We start from the raw sequence: 20,420 nt of genomic DNA on the forward strand, positions 1-20,420 counted from the left end.
ATTTACCTCTAATATATAACCAGAATGTATTTTGTTTCTTCCGTTTTCTAGTTTTGGCAAAGGGAGGCAGCAATGTTGAGACAACAATTGCATAATTTGCAAGAAAGTCACCGGTACACCCTTTTGATATATGTTTTTTTGCCACTAATTTATACACTAATTCTTGTTTTCTCAATTATTTATTCATAATACAATTAGTTTATAGTCATGCAATATAATCTCAATCCAGAATAACGTCTTACGCTATAGCTCAAAATTTGGCCCCTACACCTGACCAAACAACTACATTTTATCTCTTACCTTCATGTGATGTTACTAGATTTTGACCTTAAGTGTCACCCTGTATTTGCAACTAAACCTGCATAATAAGCATTTGTTTACATCTCTATGGTCAAATTTTGCATTTGTACTCAACCTGCAGTATAAGCATTTGTTTACTCCTCCGTGGTCAAATTTTCACCCTTTCGTACTAATCCACTTCCAAGCATGATTCTTAGATGCTGGTGAATCTGATTCACACTGCAAATCTCTTTCCCGGTCAAGCATGGCCTGTAAGACTTTGCAAATATCTTACCAGTAGTCAAGCATGAACTGGCTTGCAATAATACAACATATACTAAATCAAGTTTTGTATACACCAAGTATATTATTTTCCTTATAGAATTTACCAATCATGGACTCTTCATTATTTTCCATCCTATCATTCTGCTAAATGGGAAACCGGTAAAGGTAAACCGGTAAACTTATGCCTGAGCATCTTTCTGCAAAAATCCAGGACATATTTCCTCAAAGATACATCTTTCTATGTATTGCTGGTTGTAACTTTCCTTGAAGAGTCTATAGATTAATTAATGAGTTTTTGATATTGGTATATATATTAATCTGTTTTGGTATATAATCTAGATTGGTATCTGGTATTTGGTTTGGTATTTTGGTTTGGAATTTGTAATCTGGTTTGACAAGCATGTCATGGTATTGTTTAGAAAATTGAAAACTGTTAGTTTGTTTAACATATGTTGGAGTTGGTTTAAGCATGATTTAACTACATATGTAAACCTGTTAGTTTAGCTCCTAGGCAGTTTATAAAGAAAAGCTGATGAGGGTGTCATCGTGTTAACTTCGCTTATATCCCAAAGAAACTGTAATTTTTTGTAAACCTCCCAATCCAATCAGATGTAAACCCTGCTATTTCCACTAGGAGGAGTGCTAGCAACACACTCTAACACACTCTCTTCTATTGGTTAAAATTTATATGGGTCCCATAAAAGTTATATGGGTCCACATTTTTTTATGGGGTCCGTGTGAATTTCAACCAATAAAAGAGAGTGTGTTGAAGTGTGTTTGTTAAAGAGTGTGTTGCTAGCATTATTCTTTCCACTAGAGGTATCCAACGGAAATCTCACATACAATTTTCGGAGCTCCAGGACAACATTTTTTACATCAAACTATTGTAAGTCTAATAAAGTTTATTAGTTGAGGGAGTTAGAGTGAGGGGTTAAGTTTGGATTAGTAAGGTAGGTTATGTATATAAATAATAGGAAATGATGAGTGGAAGAGCTAAGAGAAAAAAGTTACATAATAATGTTAAGAAAACTCACCAATTTGACAATTTTAAAACTTGACTAAGGAATACCTGATGAAAGTGTAGATTTGAGCGAAGAAAACGGAGAATACTCAAGATGATTTTGTATTGAAGGAAAATTTGAGAAATAAGGTACTGATAGAATGATTACATGATGTAGTCACTTACAAGCGAGGCAACATTCAGCCCATACCAAAGAGGTAATGCAACTTTCCCTGTTCCTTAGAAACTCCAATCGGGTTCCCAAACAAAATCCTAAAAGACACAATGAGAATAGAGAAACGTTATTGCATACTTAATTGGTATGCCTGTCAAAATACAGTCGATTATTGGAAATTTTGAGAACAAGGAACACATTATTTAAGTGTAAGAAGAGATGGAATTCAACAGATATAGTTATATATATATGAATGTTTATTAAAGAAGGGTTTATAAAGAAGATAAATGTAGGGAATAGAAGATCATGTGATTAGTAGAACCACTACCAGGGTAAATAATACATAAATCCCCAAGGATGGTGCCAAATGCATTAAATGGTTAAGAACACAAGTTCTTTATTTATGACTTTCCTTCGATCAAAGATTGTAGAACCAGAACAGTGTCTGCGCCAAATTTAAACCAAAGAAAAACTCAATGATCAAGTCTTTTTTTTTTTTTTAACAGAGATCAAACCCTTTTAACAACCTTGTTTAATGTGAAACCATTCTTGTTACATTCTATTTTCAAATTTTTATATTTATCCAACTCAATCCATAGGTTAATTTGTAATTGATAGTATGTACTTGGTGTTAAAAATGGTTGTCTTGGGAGAATGTCTGGAGAAAATTGTAGCAAATTTGCCAAGAATAAAGGGCATATAGTTTGTTCTCATCTCAGGAATCGTTGTGTTCCAAATCAAAATTAAGGAGGCCTTACAATCAAATGCCTCACAGGCATCATTCTTCTCTAATGAAGTTCCCTCGTTATAGTCATAATCGTTTATGGACCCACTAGAGATGCAAAACAAGCAGGCTACTGAGACTAATTACTTGAATCATAAGTCTAAGTATTCACTCCATAAAGTGATTAAGATTGGATGGAGTAAGTGATAGTGGCTAGGGTTCAAAAAACACCATCACAAGGTAGCAACTACAACACAATAGTGAAACAATTAATGCATACAATGAAATATATGAAAACCACTTCTCACCATTTCTCAGATTTTTTTTCTAGATATTCTAGCAGAGACATAAAACCTAATGTATCCCTAATAACTTTTAACTTTTCAGAAAATTGGTCCATTACAGTTACCAAAAATGTCTGATACCAACACAGAATACACAATACTACATAGGCTATCAACACAATGCAATAAATTATGTTATGTAGTTTAGAGTACTATACTAGATGTGATATGAGCTTAAAAAAGTGTTAACGAGAAGTGACGGGACTTTCTACACCATATAAAAGACAGTTTCATAAGATTTACTTAGATTTCGAGTTGAACTATACTATTGTATTTGAGCCTAATCTAATCGGGGCACACTCTAGATGTCCAATCATGAATATGAGGGTGTGTGTGCTGGGAGTCCTACATTGGATGTGATTAACCTAAAAAGTGTTTATAAGTGGTGGATGGACATCTCTTATTTTGCAAGTTAGTTTTGTATAGTTGAGTCGGGCTCAACCCGAATTCTAGCATGTTAATCTGGTTACCATGCATGATGCAAAATGGTGCTTTCTTAAAAATTGAATTAAATTATAACAATTAATTGGAAACTAAGAAAATAAAATGATTCAAGTGCGTTGATTATCAGTTTGAAACATTTGTTCTTATTGAAACAAAGTGTTTTGGGAAAAATGATGTGTTTAGGTTATGCTATGAGTGCATTAAGTAGAGGAGCTAATCAAGGACTAACTATAAAGCTATTAAACAGATATTATCATAACTACAGTTGACTAATATTCTAATTGGTATAAAGGAGATTCCTTCTAACTCACAACCACCTTAATAAAACAAAATATAAAATGTGTTCTCCAGAAACTGTAGTTGAAAAGGCAACTTAATAAAATGACTCGGAAGATAAAAAGACTAAATGAAACCTGCTAGAAAGATAACACAGGTGAAGATGGCTAGAATTGTGCACAACCTAGTTGGTTCAGATTTTGCATAGTGACAAAGACACCGTTGGGAAGATGTGCAACAAAATTTTCAGCCACACAGCCATATTATATTGTGGCCAATACTTATCCATATTCAAACAGTCTAATAATGTAATGAGCAAGACAATTGTTGAGGTTTACTTCATTGCTTCAAAGAGTTTAGAAAGAAAATCTTAAGGAATAAGATTTTTGTTTCAAAGGATACTGATAAGACTTTAGGAATGTTTTAGATATATTTTACCTCTCCAAGTAACAACCCTGAAAAGACAACAGAAGTGTTGGTAAGGTTATCGTTACAAAAAAAAAAAAAAAAAATGAAAGTATCTTTCAAATATTAGCTAATAATAATACTAAACAAAATCTTTTTGGATTATACATTCATTGCCTACCCAAGATAGTAAACTAAGATTTAAGGTTCCAAACCAAACATTTCATAATTAGCATGATTGTACAGGCAAATAATGGGCGGGGAATTATCAGGTTTGACAGTCAAAGAATTACAGAGTTTAGAGAACCAATTGGAAATCAGCCTCCGTGGTGTTCGTGTGAAAAAGGTTTGCATTTATGTCAAAAATTCAGTTATCAACTTTGAATCTAAAGATACCATAGTTCACATACAATTGACTTATACAGGAGCAACTTTTTATGGATGAAATACAAGAACTAAATCGAAAGGTCAGTCCTGAAACAGAGAAATTAAGAACTTAGTTATTCATTATAATTAAAATATGTATTTATATTCTGCAGGGAGACATCATACACCAAGAAAATGTGGAACTATATAGGAAGGTAAACCTAATTTGTCAAGAAAATACGGAATTGAAAAAGAACATATTGGTTTGTATGGCAATAGAAACTAAAATAATCTGAAACTAAATTTTGAACTTTTTAAACGAGGCAACCTTGTTAGGTGTTATATTCTGATCTCCAAAAGAGACTTTCACTAACTCAGGTCTATGGAACAAAAGATAAGAATGGAACAAACAGAAATTTTGTTCTCACAGATGGTCTAGGCATAGGAGAAGGAGACGATTCCGACGTGCCTGTGAATCTCCAGCTCAGCCAGCCACAGCAACAACACTACAAAGCACCCTCAGGAACTACAAAACATGGGTATGATTTTGATCCTTTAGCTAGTAGAACATTGATCATGATAAAAAACTATTGACATCAGAATGTTTTGATTGCTTCAGCAGACTACAATTGCATTGATGCATTTCCTGGAGATCTGTGTTTCTCGCCTGCTATCAAGAAAAATGGAGTCGGATTTTAATTTCAAACATCAATGTGGCATATAGGCCACAAACCATTTACGTCAAATGAATTTAATTTGAAATTATGAACCACAAACAAAAAAAAATGTAGCATGTATGTGTGATGAACAATGAAGCATCGTGTGGAGCTGAGACTCAACAAAGAAATTCTCCAAATTGAGCAGATGTGTAATCCATTTTACTAGTGTTAAAAAATTTATCACTAACTTCAAACGGGTGAAAGCTCATATTAAACTATTAAAGCATCCATGATGTTGGTAACATACTGGGCAAAATCAATGCATAGGGAATATAAAGATTCCAGCAAAATGAACTTAATCACCAATGCATGAAAAGTAATGACTATTAACATAAATTAACATACCCGTAAAATTTAGACCTAATTTTCTCTTAATTAAAAAAATGAATGGTTAACATTGACCACCATTTTGGACTTCTTGACTTAATATTTTAACATTTAAAAGGGAGAGAGGAAAATTGAAAATAAAAGCCTACAGCACCACGTTAATGCAATGTGGCTCACCAACAGTTAAAAATAGAAAAGGGATGCAATAAGGGGGACAGTTCAATATGAAATGATAACTAATATATGGAACAAAACCATATGCAACTCAATTTATGATAATAAAAGAAAATTCACTGCTTGAACATGAAACTTGCATTTTTCTTGAAAACTTTACAATCATGGCTATTCCAGTTTCAGAATCAGAACCAAAACTGTTACGATATATATAGCCAAATAAATGAGCATTATTATGCCAATTTCCCTCTGTTTGTAAGATCTTCAATCTAGGAGAAAGCAATCATTGCTATCTCAAAATTCTACCCCTAATGTTGGATATAAAATCATTAATGAGTCTTCACCAAACAACAAAAGACTCTCAGAGTGGGTTCTTGACCTGGTATAAGAGCCTAATTTCCTAACTAGTTTAAAATTCAACCCTTGCCTCCCCTTTCTTCTAAACAAGTTGAATTTCAGAAGGTATATGGGTCCACCCATTCTACATGCTTCAAGTCAAGAAAAGACTATTGTATAATGCAAACTATTCTAAATTGTCCTACATTATCTGACTGGTAATGGATTTTGTTTGAACTCCTAAAAAACTTGCAGGCATAGGCAAAATATTTTATATCTCCCTATATCATGCGTAATTTCAACATATGTATATTGTGTTTAATAAAATAAAATCAAAATTCACCATCAGCCGCTCAAATAAGTTGTGTAAATTGTACATTGGATAAACTATATGCACGGTATGTGCATATTGTTTCAAATGCAATTGTCAGGGCAATTATGGCAATTCCTGTAACATGGAAAGCTCAACTTACTCCCTCTATGATTCTAACTTTTGCCCACGTAAAAATAAATGAAAAAGCGTCTTAACTTCCTTATAAAACCGATTTGTAAGTTGAGGAATGTCTCCCACTAATAAACACTTTTTAAGGTCATATCACATCCAATGTGGGACTCGCAACAGAGTGCTCATGCCTAAAACTAGACATCTAGTGTGAGCTGGGTGGCCCAATAATGGGTGACCAAATGGATCTAGGATTGGCTCTCATACCATCTTAGAATATAGATTGGGCTTAACTCATCCTTATAAAATCGACTTGAAAGGTGAGATATAGCACCACACTCTGATGATCCTCCCATACAAAAGTACAAATCCCTAAGGAAACCGAATTGGTTGGAGCTGGCCAAACTCAGCCCCGAGATGGTACGTAATTGCTTATAGATAAGTGGTTGTTGATGGGAACTTGTTGCAATTAGCATTGGTCGATTGAGAATTATCTTTATTTGTTTATATGAATGATCGATTATAAATATTGTGATTGTCAAAGGATGTCTTTTGGTGTCTTTGATTAGATTTTTTGTGATTTTTGTACTTAGAATTGGTTCGTTGAATATTATCATTCTTCATTTATATGAATGCTTCAATATTAACTGTTGGAAAATATTTAGTTTCCTAGTTTGTTATTTCTAGGAGATTCTAAGCTTATCTATTATTTCCTTTTATGTTTGTACTCTTCCTATTTAAACCAGCCTTGAGCTGAGGAATAATATATAACAGTATTCACTTATTATTTTCTACATGGTATCGAGAGCTCCCGATTTTGGGGGTCTCGCTTCCGCAAAACCCTAGCCGCCTTCGTGTTTACAATCTGACCACGGCAACTGATTTTATGTGCGGCACTGTTCATTCGCTGGCACTGTTCATGTGAACTGTTCACTCGTTGGTACTGTTCATACGTACTGTTCACCCGTGGTACTGTTCATACACACTGTTCATCCGTTGGCACTGTTCACGTGATTACTGTTCACGAGTACTGTTCACCGGTTTTACTTTTCCTTTGCTGCTCCCGGTACTACTTGGCTAAGATTATTAATTATGACGTTTTTTTATTCTCGACGACGATCATCCACTTTCAAATATCGTCGTGAATGCAAATATTGTCATCGTTTGGGACATACTATTTTTCAATGTTGGAAATTACATGGTCTTCCGCGACCTTCAAATCAGAAGAACAAAGGTGGAGGTGAGGGTCATACATTCCAAGCCAGTAATTCTGATCAAGAGCATCAGTCTTCTTCAATTCAGCTTTCATTCACGATGGAACAACTAGACAGACTGTACAAAATTCTTGAATCTAACACACTTTCTGGCTCTGTTGCCCCCAAAGGTACTTCTGCCCTTTTTAGTGTTAGTCCCAGTCGTGCTTGGATAGTAGATTCGGGTGCAAGTGATCACATGACAGGTGATTCTACTCTGTTTTCTTCTTATAGACCATGTGCAGGTAACCATAAAATAAAAATTGCGGATGGATCCTTTTCAGCCATTGCGGGTAAAGGTTCGGTTGTGTTGTCTCCAAGTCTAACCCTTAAAGATGTTCTTCATGTCCCAAATCTATCTTGTAGTCTCATGTCTGTCAGTAAATTAGCCCAAGATAGAAATTGTCAAACTAATTTTTTTCGTACTCATTGTGTTTTTCAGGATTTGAACTCGGGGAAGATGATTGGTAGTGCTAAGGAGAGTGGAGGACTCTACTACTTCGACATTGAACCTGAATCACAACTACCTTCCAAACCAATAAGTTCATGCTTTGAATCTTTTTTAGTTCTGAATAATAATAATGATGATGTTATGTTATGGCATTCACGATTAGGTCATCCTAGTTTTCCTTATTTAAAACACTTATTTCCTGAGTTATTTCGTAATAAGGATTTATCTTTGTTCAAATGTGAAGCATGTGAATTTGCAAAACATCATCGTTCTCATTTTCCATTACAGCCCTACAAACCATCAAAACTTTTTTCTGTTATTCACAGTGATGTTTGGGGCCCTAACCGAACGAGTACACTTTCTCATAAAAAATGGTTTATCACATTTATAGATGATCACTCAAGAGTTTGTTGGGTGTACTTGTTAAAGGGGAAATCTGACGTTTGTCAGGCCGTAAAAGATTTTGTTAAAATGGTGCAAAATCAATTTCAAACAAATATTCAAGTATTTAGAAGTGATAACGGCAAAGAATATTTTAACACAATGTTGAGTGATTTTTTTCGTGAAAATGGAATTGTGCATCAAAGTTCATGTCCTAACACTCCCCAACAAAATGGAGTTGCAGAAAGAAAAAATAGGCACTTGTTGGAGGTGGCTAGAGCTTTACTTTTCGCAAGTAAAATACCAAAGTATTTGTGGGGTGAAGCAGTTTTAACTGCTGCATACTTAATTAACAGAGTGCCCTCCAAAGTTCTTAATTTTAAAACTCCAATTCATATTTTCAAAGAATGTTTTCCTAATGATCGTGTTTCAAACGATTTGACCTTAAAAATCTTTGGTTGCACTGCATTTGTTCATGAACATAAGAATATTAGCAAACTTGAACCGCGTGCTATAAAATGTGTTTTTGTTGGGTCTCCAACCCAGAAGGGATATAAATGTTTTGATCCAAAAAATCAGAAAATGTTTGTCACCATGGATGTTACATTCTTTGAAAACAAACCTTTTTTTGACACGCATCTTCAGGGGGGAAATTTAAATGAAGATTCGTCTCAAACTGAGGACATGAGTTTTTTTAACTCGTTTCAAACTGAGGACATGAGTTTTTTTAATAATTTATCTTTGCCGGTATCACAAAGTTCTAAGACTTATACTTCTGCACCAACGAAAAATGGCCATGATTCTTTATCTAATCCTACTCCTGTTATGAGTAGTGAGCTTGGTGAATCCGAGCCTACATTTTCTCATGAAGAAAACAATGAGAATCTTGAAAACAATGATAATGATGATCTAATTGAAATGCCACAAAATAATGAGTCATATAAAGATAAATAGGTTTGAAGCAGGAAACAAGACTTGGAAAGGAAAGGTTTTTGTGAGAAAGAATCACAAAGAAAGTGATGAGTCCACATCTCAACACTGTCATGAATCTGAACCGGGGGATGATCAACTTCCTAAAAAAAGAAAAGGTAAGTCTATCTCTGTTTCTGAGAGTCGTATTTTGTATCCCGATATCGATGATCCTGTGGCTGTTAGAAAACCTATTAGATCTTGCACTAAATACCCATTGTCCAATTTTATATCATATTCAAATTTGTCTTCGTCTTTTTCTGCCTTTACCTCAAAATTGTCTAGTGTAGAGATTCCAAAAAATGTACAGGTTGCTCTAGAAGTTCCAAAGTGGAGGGAAGCTGTACTTGAGGAGATGAAAGCTCTTGAAAAGAACAAAACCTGGAGTGTTATGACACTACCGGATGGCAAGAAGACGGTTGGATGCAAATGGGTGTTTACTGTGAAGTATAATTCAGATGGGTCAATCGAAAAGTACAAGGCTCGATTGGTGGCTAAGGGTTTTACTCAAACTTATGGTATAGACTACTCAGAGACTTTTGCTCCTGTTGCAAAATTAAACACTGTCAGAATTCTCTTGTCTCTTGCTGCTAACTTAGATTGGCCCCTACATCAGTTGGATGTTAAGAATGCTTTTCTCAATGGTGATTTAGAAGAAGAAGTATATATGGACATTCCTCCTGGCTTTGAAGACAAGTTTGGATCAAATGTATGCAAACTAAATAAGTCTTTGTATGGATTAAAGCAGTCTCCTAGAGCTTGGTTTGAAAAGTTCACTTATTCCATGAAGAAACAAGGGTACATTCAAGGACAAGCTGACCACACCTTGTTCACAAAGTTCTCCCAAGATGGAAAAATTGCTGTCCTAATTGTTTATGTTGATGATATCGTCCTTACTGGAGATGATATAGTTGAAATGGCAAGAGTAAAAGAGAAATTAGCATTAGACTTTGAAATCAAGGACTTGGGATCCATGAGATCTTTTCTTGGTATGGAGGTTGCTCGATCAAAAGATGGTATTCTAGTTTCCCAGCAAAAATACATTCTAGATTTATTGAAAGAAACAGGAATGAGTGGATGTCGACCAGCAGATACTCCCATGGATCCTAATGCAAAACTTTGGGAAGAAGGTAGTGTTCCTGTTGATACTGGAAGGTACCAAAGATTGGTTGGGAAACTGATTTATTTGTCACACACTAGACCTGACATTGCTTTCTCGGTTAGTGTAGTAAGTCAGTTTATGCATTCTCCTTTTGAGGAACATCTTGAGGCAGTCTATAGGATACTGCGATATTTGAAAGCAAATCCTGGAAAGGGATTATTTTTTAAGAAGACTAATGAAAGAAATGTGTCTATCTTTACCGATGCTGATTGGGCAGGTTCAGTCACTGACAGAAGATCAACCTCCGGATATTGTACCTATGTTTGGGGTAATCTTGTGACATGGAGGAGCAAGAAACAAGGAGTTGTAGCAAGAAGTAGTGCAGAAGCTGAGTTTAGAGCTATGGCTCAAGGTATTTGTGAAGGATTATGGATCCACAGAGTCCTAGAAGAGCTTAAGATGAAAATTGAGCTTCCGTTGAAATTATACTCTGACAGTAAAGCCGCTATTAGCATAGCTCATAACCCAGTTCAACATGACAGAACCAAGCATATTGAGATCGATCGACATTTCATAAAAGAGAAGTTAGATGCCGGAATCATATGTCTACCTTTTGTAACTTCGAGTCAGCAAACTGCAGATATCTTGACCAAAAGCTTAGCAAGACCCACCTTTGAGCATTTGATCGGCAAGTTGGGCATGATAGATATCTATGCACCAACTTGAGGGGGGGTGTTGGAAAATATTTAGTTTCCTAGTTTGTTATTTCTAGGAGATTCTAAGCTTATCTATTATTTCCTTTTATGTTTGTACTCTTCCTATTTAAACCAGCCTTGAGCTGAGGAATAATATATAACAGTATTCACTTATTATTTTCTACATTAACCATCTTAAGTGATTGTTTTATGATGCATCTTCTGTAGCATTCTGTCACGTGTGTATGTTCATTTGAAGTGCAGTTTACTTATGTAATGTCTAGATGGGAAGGAACTGTGAATGATGCAAGAATTTTTCTTGAATGTGTTATGAAACCAGAGAACAAGTTCCCATTGCCTTCAGTCTGTAGCTTCAAGTACTTTTAATATGAAATGAATATTAGCAGGCGTGATAGGAGTCTATTCCCAATTCTCTTCTAAGCCTTATTGCTTTCGGATACACATAACTAACAATTTTCATCCTTTAAGGTCTCTTGAATTGAGTTATGCATTTTATAAAATCAATGGCTGCAGCAAAACTTTGATGCTATGTAGACTACTCTCCCCCTAAAGGACTGGTGTAAAAAGACTCGATTTTATAAAAGGTGACGACTCTGATGGTGATAACACGTGTACCCTTCTTGTTTGAAGCATAAGAATGAAATAAATTGAATGCTCAAGGATATAGTTTTCCATGATTGATTATATGCATGAAACAAAGGCAATATGTCCAAAGTCACAAGAATGAAGATTAAAAATTATGGAGTAGAAGGGAAGAAAAACGTGATGAATAAGGCTGATGCTATCCAAGACACAAAAGCTCAACTTGATTATCAAATAAGAGACATTTTAGACAACTTTGACACAATAGGTTTGAGGAACAAGGAGATAGCAGATCTTGCTTTTTGCAACCACCATTTGTCGGGGAGTATCAACACAAGTTATGTTGTGAGTTGTGCCATTTTCTTTAAGAAACTTAGAGCATCCACAATGGAGATACTCATTTTTACTAGTATTTAACTGGGCCTCACGTGTACACATCACTCATTTATAATTTTTTAATAATAGTACCTAATAAGTACTCAATCCCTCCAATCCAACATCTCTTAAAAAGTTCTAAATAGGCCCTACCAATAACACATCTCACCAATAACTATACATCTTTATTAATGGGACCCACAAAAACAAAATAGGTACCAATGCTTATTGTAGAACCAGTACCTATTAGGTACTCAAATGAGTATTGCTCCAATGGTAGTACCTAATAAGTACCATGAGTACCTAATAGGTACTACACCATTGGAGATGGTCTTAGAAAACTTCATATATCCAGCAATCACAAGGTGAATTGAGAAACTAACAACATTGGCATGAACAGAAATATTTGGTCGAGTTATGGTGAAATAATTCAATTTTCATTTTCACATTAACCTCCTATATTGGCCTATGTCTTGATGGCCACCTATAAAGACATGGTCATAGAATCATATACGTACAACATAAGATAAATAGTTTTATTCATGTTAGATTCAGACAAACAAAGTAGAGAATGAACAAAGGGAAGCTACTAGGGTTCCATAAGAATAGAATAACATTACTTTATAAAATAGAATTACAAAAGATTATATAGTAAAACCTAGTGGACTATAAACCTAATGTGCCCAATAGCTTAAGTCCAATGACTTATTATCTAACACCTATCCTCAAACTCACGATGCAGCATCGAGAGTTTGTCAAACAGAAAACGAAAAACATACTTAAAGAATATAAACTCAAAACTTATTATCCTAATACTACCCCTCAAGCTAAAGCTTACTAAGCTTTAAGCTTGTTACAAATTAACCCAAAAATAAATCAAACTAATTAAGATCACGACCAACGGAGAGCAGCAACAATTCACATTCAATAGAGAAACCATCAAAGAGCACCAACAAAAGAGAGTAACCAAACCAAACAAAAAAAGAAACATCCAAAGAGAGAGGAGTGCAATACATCAGAAAAGTGCAATGCAATCAGAAGGGAAGTGCAATAGGAGGCAATAGGAGGGAGAAGTGCAATGCAATCAGAAGAGAAGTGCAATAGGAGGGAGAAGTGCAATGCAATCCATCAGAAGAAAAGTGCAACAGGGAGAAGTGTAATGCAATCAGAAGAATCAATAGGGAGAAGTACAATAGGAGAAGTGCAATAGGGAGAAGTGCAATGCAATCAGAAGAGAAGTGCAATGAGAGAGAAATGCAATGCAATCAGAAGAGAAGTGCAATAGGGGGAGAAGTGCAATACAATCAGAAAAGAAAACCAAAGCCAACCAAATTAATTCAGACAAAACCAACAAAGTCAAATCAACAAGCAAAGGACCAATAGCAAGCAACATCATGAAGACAACTTTACCGAGACAAGAATTTCACAACATAACTTGCAACAAACCCCCAAATAAATTCAATATCCAACAAACCAATAGCCATACAATTTAGTCCATGAGAAGAAATCCAACATCACAAAAGCCGTGTACCAAGTTTTTCCCAAAACAAATGTCAAATAGCTTTGATATGATGACCTTATAGACTAGAATTCCAAGCACTAAATCAAGAACAAAGCAAAGCATTCCGGCCACTAATAAGTCACAGCCGCGCTACTTGATGAAAACAAACAAAACAAAATCCAACCAAAAAGAAACAATTACCACGACGGTCTTTTCACGGCAATAACAGCAACACAACAACAATACTCTAACCTTCACTTTTTTTTTCTTCTTTCAATACAACCGAGCATCAAACAAACACAATAAACATATCCCCAAACTTTTAGGGATTTGATAGTGGAAGCGACAAATAGTTCAAGGTGGATCGTACCATGCTCTCGATACCATGTTAGATTCAGACAAACAAAGTAGAGAATGAACAAAGGGAGGCTACTAGGGTTCCATAAGAATAGAATAGCATTACTTTATAAAATAGAATTACAAAAGATTATATAGTAAAACCTAGTGGACTATAAACCTAATGGGGCCAATAGCTTAAGCCCAATGACTTATTATCTAACAATTCAAAGGTAAGCGTCTAGAGAATACATAATGATCCGCTTCACAACAGGCCAGATATCAACTTATGGCAAAATTACTTGTGAACTTATATGATTACTTCATGGGTTAAAGTTTGGAAGTGTTGATCAAAAGAAGGTCGTTATAATAATCAGTCTTCTCTATTACACAAATCTAATTTTTCATGAATGAACCAATCATACAAATGATAGTTCACTTTATCAAGGAAAAAGTTCTTACTAAGGAAATTTCTATTTAATTTGTTAATTCCAATTCTCAACTTATAGATATTCTTTAATTCTTACAGTTATTTTGGGCTCCTCAAGGACAGTCCATTTGTAACAAGTTTGGTATTTGGTATAGATAATTTGTATCCCTATATTGAGGGGAAGTGTTTGAACATATCTCCTATTCAAGGAGAATATTTACTATATTTAGGATATATATATATATATAAATATTGTAATTGTACATATTTGATTTAATTCCTATATAAATGTCCTTAGTTCCTTTCTTTTCTTGGATTCCTAATATTGTGACCATAAATTATGTAATTATGTAAATTGTGTATAAATAACCAATAAGAGAAGGAACAAAAGCAACTCATGTAAGTATAACTCAGTTGGTAGGAACATTACGCAAGACTGAGATTCGAACCCTAATAGACCACTTATATTCTAGCCACCGGGCTAGTTGACAAAAAAAAATAAAAATATTTGACAGGTAAAGTTTAAGTTTAATTTGGTAATCAATACTATGATATAACCAAAGATACAATTCCCCCTAACAAAGTACATTATAATGTACCGGAGTAAGAAACTAGCAAAAGTTGCATAATAATAAATAAAAATGAATAACTAGCATATAGCCATATACAGCACTTGTAGATTCGTTTTCTTAATTACCTGAGATCCAAACGCAATTCTCCATTGAAAAGCAAGCACAAAAGTAACCTATATATGACAATAAAATAAACTGCTAAGTGTACGATTAGAAGAACCACCGCAACAATTCTAAATCCGAAAATAAATAAAAATCTAAAACCAAAATAATTCTTCTATTCACTAAATTGCATCTAAAAGAGAGAAAAAATTACAATAGTTTTCTATATGCATTCGGTTACGGTGCAATAAGATCAGCATTTCTTGTTTTGAATGTTTTCGTTTGGTTTTTACCTATATTTTATCGGCGTTTCTCAGCGATTAAACGGATCAGGAAGATGGAAACTCGGTCCCGTTGAATGATGGAAAAGATAAACAACGGAAATTCGTTCCATGAAAGAGGAATCCGCCATTGAACGATGACGCTTCGAGCAGCGAAACAAGAGAAAACGCTGGAAGAAGGAGAGAGAGAAACGAAAGAATGAAAATATCTGAAGTAACAGTTATAAGAATTGATTTAAATAAATTCGTGTGGGACCACAGGGGATTTGCATCGTTCGTTCCCCTAACTAATTTTTTTCTTTTTCTTTTTAGGCACTAACTAATTAATTAACTGGTGTCCTGATTATAAAAAAAAAAAAAAAAAACACATATATTAAAAGTTTGATGTCTAGAATATAATATACACTAGATACATTAAACTTTTAATATATTTAAAAAGTGAAGCTTCTGTTATAATTAGAACTAGAACCATAGGGAGTACGCTATTAGCTAGTTTTTTTTATGGCAAAAAACTTGATACACTTGTCTTCGTGAGCTTAATTCAGTTGGTAAGGAACATTGCATATTATATGCTGGGGTTGGGAATTCGAGTCTCGGACATCCTATTTATCCACCTTAAGGATGAAATTTCTAGTCATAATGATTTTGATCCCTAACTTTAGCCCATTTTGCAAAAGATTGACGACCCGTCGATTTTGACCAAGTCAACGCACATATCATATGTGACATATGACAAGTGTGACTCATATGTCACGTCGACACCAATAATTTAGCAAGTGGGAAGAGTGACAATACAAAAAATTGAAAGCAGTGCCGTTTGGCAACGGATCCCAATTCTCTAACTTTAAGCGGCAAAGTTACGTGATTTAAATCTTTCAGAGAAATTCTATCTCTTTGCTCTTCTCCTCTCGCTTGTCAATCTCGTCGCTAAATCACCGAAAACAAACCCACCGTAAAATGGAACAACGGCAACAACAAGATCTTCCCTCTATCACACTTCAAATCCTCGCTGGTCCTCGCAAAGGCGAAACGCTCCAATTCCAATCCGAATCCATAATCAAAATTGGTCGGGTCATCCGCGGCAACACTCTCCCCATTAAAGAACCAGGTATATCCACAAAACACCTCTCTATTCAATTCGAATCCGGTAATTGGATACTCACAGATCTAGATTCCTCAAACGGCACCGTTTTAGATAACAACCGCATTCCTCCCAACACACCTTTTCACCTACATGATGGTTCCACCATTAAGATCGGTGAGGTTACCTCCATCGTCGTTAACTTTGTTAAACCCCAAAATAACCCTACTTGTACTGAAGTTGAAGATAAACCAATGAGGGGTAGAAGAGGTAATAATAATAATAAGGGTGTTAAAGTTAGGGTTCCTGTTCACAGTATTGATGAAAACGCAATTTTAAGTGATGTTGATGATGATTCTGAGTATGTGGATCGACCTGAGATAACGCGGGTTACACGAAATAAGAGGAGTAAATGGAGTGGGGTTGTTGTTTCTGATTCTGCTGATGGGAATTTGGATGTTGTTGAAGAGAAGGTGGAAGAGCTGAAGAATGTGAGGGTGACGCGGAATTCGAAGAATAAGAAGAATGCGATTGGGAATTTCAAAGCTCCCGAAGAGAAGGTGGAGGAATTGAAGAATGTGAGGGTGACAAGGAATTTGAAGAATAAGCTGAACAAAATGGGGATTTCTGAATCAGGTATTAGGGATTCGGATGCTGTGAATGAGAAGGCGGAGGAGAATGCGGAGGGGCCGAGGAACGGGAGGGTGACAAGGAATACAAAGAATAAAAGGGTTGTAATTGAGGAAAATTCAAGCTTGGTTGATGGGTTGGAGAATGTTGTAAAAAAGAAAATGAAGGGTGGTGCCAAGGGAAAGAAGAAATTACAGGAAGAGTGTGTTGGTGATGGAGATGGTAAAGTGAATTGTGATGATGGGAGAGAAAAGGAGAATTTGAATGGGGATGATAATTGGCCTGATTTGAATAAGATGACTTTAGGCGAGTGGTTTGATTTCATGGAAGTTTATTTGCCTAAAAAGATAAATGATGAAACTGAAGCCATTATTGATTCTATGAGACAGAAAGCCGAGAGACTCCACGAGTACGTCATAATGTATCAGAATCAAAAAGCTTGAACTCCCTTAGAATAACTTACTGATTGTTATTTGAAGCATTAGCATAACTGTTAATATATTGTACCTCGATTATTGCTTTTAATGAAGTAACTCAAATTTACAGAAACTATTGTGTTTTACCTTAGATCCTTCAATGTTGTTTCTTCTTTTCAGTAACAAAGTTAATTCCTCGTCTGTTTTACAAGTTCCATTTACTTTTTAGTTTGTAATTATTACTAGTATACAATAACGTAAAGCATGATCTTGATTCTTGATGAATTTAACTCGTATTCAATTGCTGTATTATATGCAATATTCTGGCACTAAATATTCTATTTTGTAAGCTGTTAATGATTTCTGCTATTATTAGACGAGGTTTAATAAAATTGGAGTGAGAAGGACTGCTAGTGCATGGAGTGATGTGTGATGTTTAAGGAAACTCGAGTGAGAGTGACTGCTAGTGCATGGAGGGTGGTTTGAGGAAGCTGGAGTAAGAGTGACTGCTAATGCATCGGCTGATACCAGCCATGTTGATTATCAACATCAAGAGCAAAATCAATCACTTGTATATCTTCAAAGATCTGATTACAATGGGCTATATGCTGCAAATACAGCTGTGATGGAACATGAAACTGATTTCCTTCTGATTCTAATTCAGATAATGAAGGGTGTCGTGATGTAAACAGCATTGGTCGTAGGGTGACTGGAACTTCTCAGACATGAAACTGATTTGCATCTGGCTAATTCAATAGTTTTTTTCTACTGTTACAGTAATTGCATTTAACTGTGTGTGTGTGTGTGAATTCTTGCATTTAGATCATCTTGAACTTAGGGATACACGCTGTGGAGTCTGATCAGCCAAAATTCCCCTTCCAACTATATGTGATTTGAGAGGCCCTTGTAGATTGGTGTCCTTTATGTCCTCAAGTTCCAAAAGGGGCATATAGCTTAGTTAATACTGGTCCAAGTCTTTGAATTTGAGTTAGTTAAGATAAATATGCACTTTAAATTATATCAAGTATTGTTGCACTTTTAGTTTTTAACTTTAGAGTCAACCTCATCCTGTTGATGGAACTAACAATGGTACAGTTCAGGTTTGATCTCCAAGATCATGTTTTGATATACTCCCCATATGTCAAAATCTAGAAAGGAAGGAACACTGATTATGTTTGGAATTGAAGATAAAAAGAGATAGGATAACTTTCAGGAAGTTATATAGTAAGTTAGACATAAGAGATTTAGAGAAGGTAGAATAAAGGTTTAATATTCTTTGGATGTGTTAGTTGGGCTTTTTGTAATATTAGTCTTGGATTTGAACTGAAATTGCAGTGTAGATTCATTTGCAATTGCTTTGTTTGTAGATTAGTTTTTCATTTAATGATGCTGACGATATAGAAGAAGGAACATTTGTTGCTTTCATTGGGCGCTGGAAATAGCAAAGCGATGATCGACGAATCCACAATCCAGGAGAAGGTTAGTTGGGATACCTTTTTCTTTTGGAATTATATTCTGATTCTAATGTTTTATGTGAACGGTGCCTAAGTAAGTAAATATATTTGGGTGATAATTTCATGTCTGCATTCTTCCAATCCATTGTTGTTGGCCTATATGTGTATATTGCTGTCAGAGGTGATCTGTTTTGTGCACTGCTGCTGTGTATGAAAATATAATTTAGAATAACATAACTCAGATGAATTTTTTTCCCTCTTCTGTTTTAGGTAATATAAGCATATACTGCTGATATAAGCAGGTGGATTCCTTTCTCTAAGGAAAGCATCCTCATGTTGATTAATCCTTTCAGGAAGAGGAGAGAATTCGCAAGCTATCAATGACGAGGTAGATAAGACCGGTTCTGCTTTCCCTTGGTGGGATAATTCTATTGATAATATGGGTTTATAATCTCTTGAAGAAATTAAGGATTCTTTGGAAAAATTGAAACTTAATTTGATACTTAATTTAGATGCAAAGAAGTTAATGTAGTGCCCTGTTTTGGCCATTATTATTTTATTATCATGGATTATTATTTATTTATTTATTTTTAATATCAAATTTGTGTTCTCCAAAGAATGTCTTAAATTGAATCTCCTATAGAATGTTGAGTATTGAATTATTGTTTGAGCAATGATCAAATTATATTTCTTGAGCTAGTATTGACTTATTCTTGTTCTCCAACTGTGGTGAGATAAGTTTTAAATCTAATCATGTAAGATATTCTTGGGATGATAATTGTTTTGCTTCAAGTTGTGGGATGATTTGCTAAATGAAAAAGTTTTAGGGCTTTTGCCCAACCAAAGCAATCTTTAATTTAAGTTAAGAAATGAAGGAACATGATATATCAGACACTAAAGCATTAATCATAGTGTGTGCCTGTGTGTGGCATGGGACTTCGGTTCTAAATTGATGTATATATGGTTAATGCATTGGTTGCATGTTAATATGTCTATAATACTGGCCATACCCGAGCTATTCTATTTCTAAGGGACATTTTACCAAATATTAAGGCAAACTCTTCATTCACCATCTCAGATGCTAAAATGGCTTCCGAATCGTACCTGATATGGCAAAAATGAAAATTTAAAAGGGATACAAAGGTGTTGGAGGAAGAGAACTTTTCGTATGAAATGCTCAATTGTCCCCAAGACTGAACACGTTGCCATTAACGTATATATGCTCATATATACTGAAACACCCTGAACTAACTACCCTTAAAAACGTGATCTTAAAAACTCTTTAAAGATAAGTAGCCGGAGCACTACGGAAAAACATTTTATAAAACGATCGTGCACACGACACGAAACGTCGCAGCGGAAAACATTCTATAAAGGATTTTCAAAGCAATGAACCGAATAGTTCAAAAGATAATTCATTAACATTAAAACATAAGTTAAGATGTTCGCATCGATATACAACGGAATACAAACGATCCCCGACTCGATGTTA

At 35.0% G+C, this 20,420-nt stretch overlaps 2 protein-coding genes and 1 long non-coding RNA gene across 7 annotated transcripts in view; 2 read left to right on the forward strand and 1 right to left on the reverse strand.

The window, feature by feature from the left end:
• The window catches only part of LOC123920154 (MADS-box transcription factor 23-like), a 19,187-nt gene extending 14,017 nt beyond the window's left edge, over positions 1–5,170 (forward strand). For 2 of the 4 annotated variants that reach the window (XM_045972337.1, XM_045972336.1), the window contains 5 exons: positions 52–113; positions 4,179–4,278; positions 4,358–4,399; positions 4,472–4,513; positions 4,677–5,170. In XM_045972337.1, the coding sequence (XP_045828293.1) occupies positions 52–113; positions 4,179–4,278; positions 4,358–4,399; positions 4,472–4,513; positions 4,677–4,892 (462 nt within the window). In that variant the 3' untranslated portion in view covers positions 4,893–5,170. The remainder of the gene's footprint in view (positions 1–51; positions 114–4,178; positions 4,279–4,357; positions 4,400–4,471; positions 4,514–4,676) is intronic. The other 2 variants (XM_045972339.1, XM_045972340.1) reach the window with 2 other exon arrangements.
• LOC123920155 lies at positions 96–15,559 on the reverse strand. Of its 2 annotated transcripts, none has more exons than XR_006813557.1 (4): positions 15,360–15,559; positions 15,090–15,137; positions 4,343–4,965; positions 96–3,982 (listed from the first exon to the last, which is right to left on the reverse strand). It is a non-coding gene; the product is annotated as an uncharacterized LOC123920155 (long non-coding RNA). The 2 variants fall into 2 exon arrangements; XR_006813558.1 differs by having other exon boundaries at positions 4,343–4,968; positions 15,360–15,558.
• Positions 15,560–16,148: 589 nt separating this feature from the next.
• LOC123920156 (FHA domain-containing protein At4g14490-like) lies at positions 16,149–17,736 on the forward strand. The gene has a single exon (XM_045972341.1). It carries the CDS (start codon positions 16,305–16,307, stop codon positions 17,499–17,501), a length of 1,197 nt encoding a protein of 398 aa, XP_045828297.1. The 5' UTR covers positions 16,149–16,304; the 3' UTR covers positions 17,502–17,736.
• The last annotated feature ends 2,684 nt before the right edge of the window (positions 17,737–20,420 follow it).

Source organism: Trifolium pratense, linkage group LG4 (genome assembly GCF_020283565.1).
Source record: "Trifolium pratense cultivar HEN17-A07 linkage group LG4, ARS_RC_1.1, whole genome shotgun sequence".
Classification (NCBI taxonomy): Eukaryota; Viridiplantae; Streptophyta; class Magnoliopsida; order Fabales; family Fabaceae; genus Trifolium; species Trifolium pratense.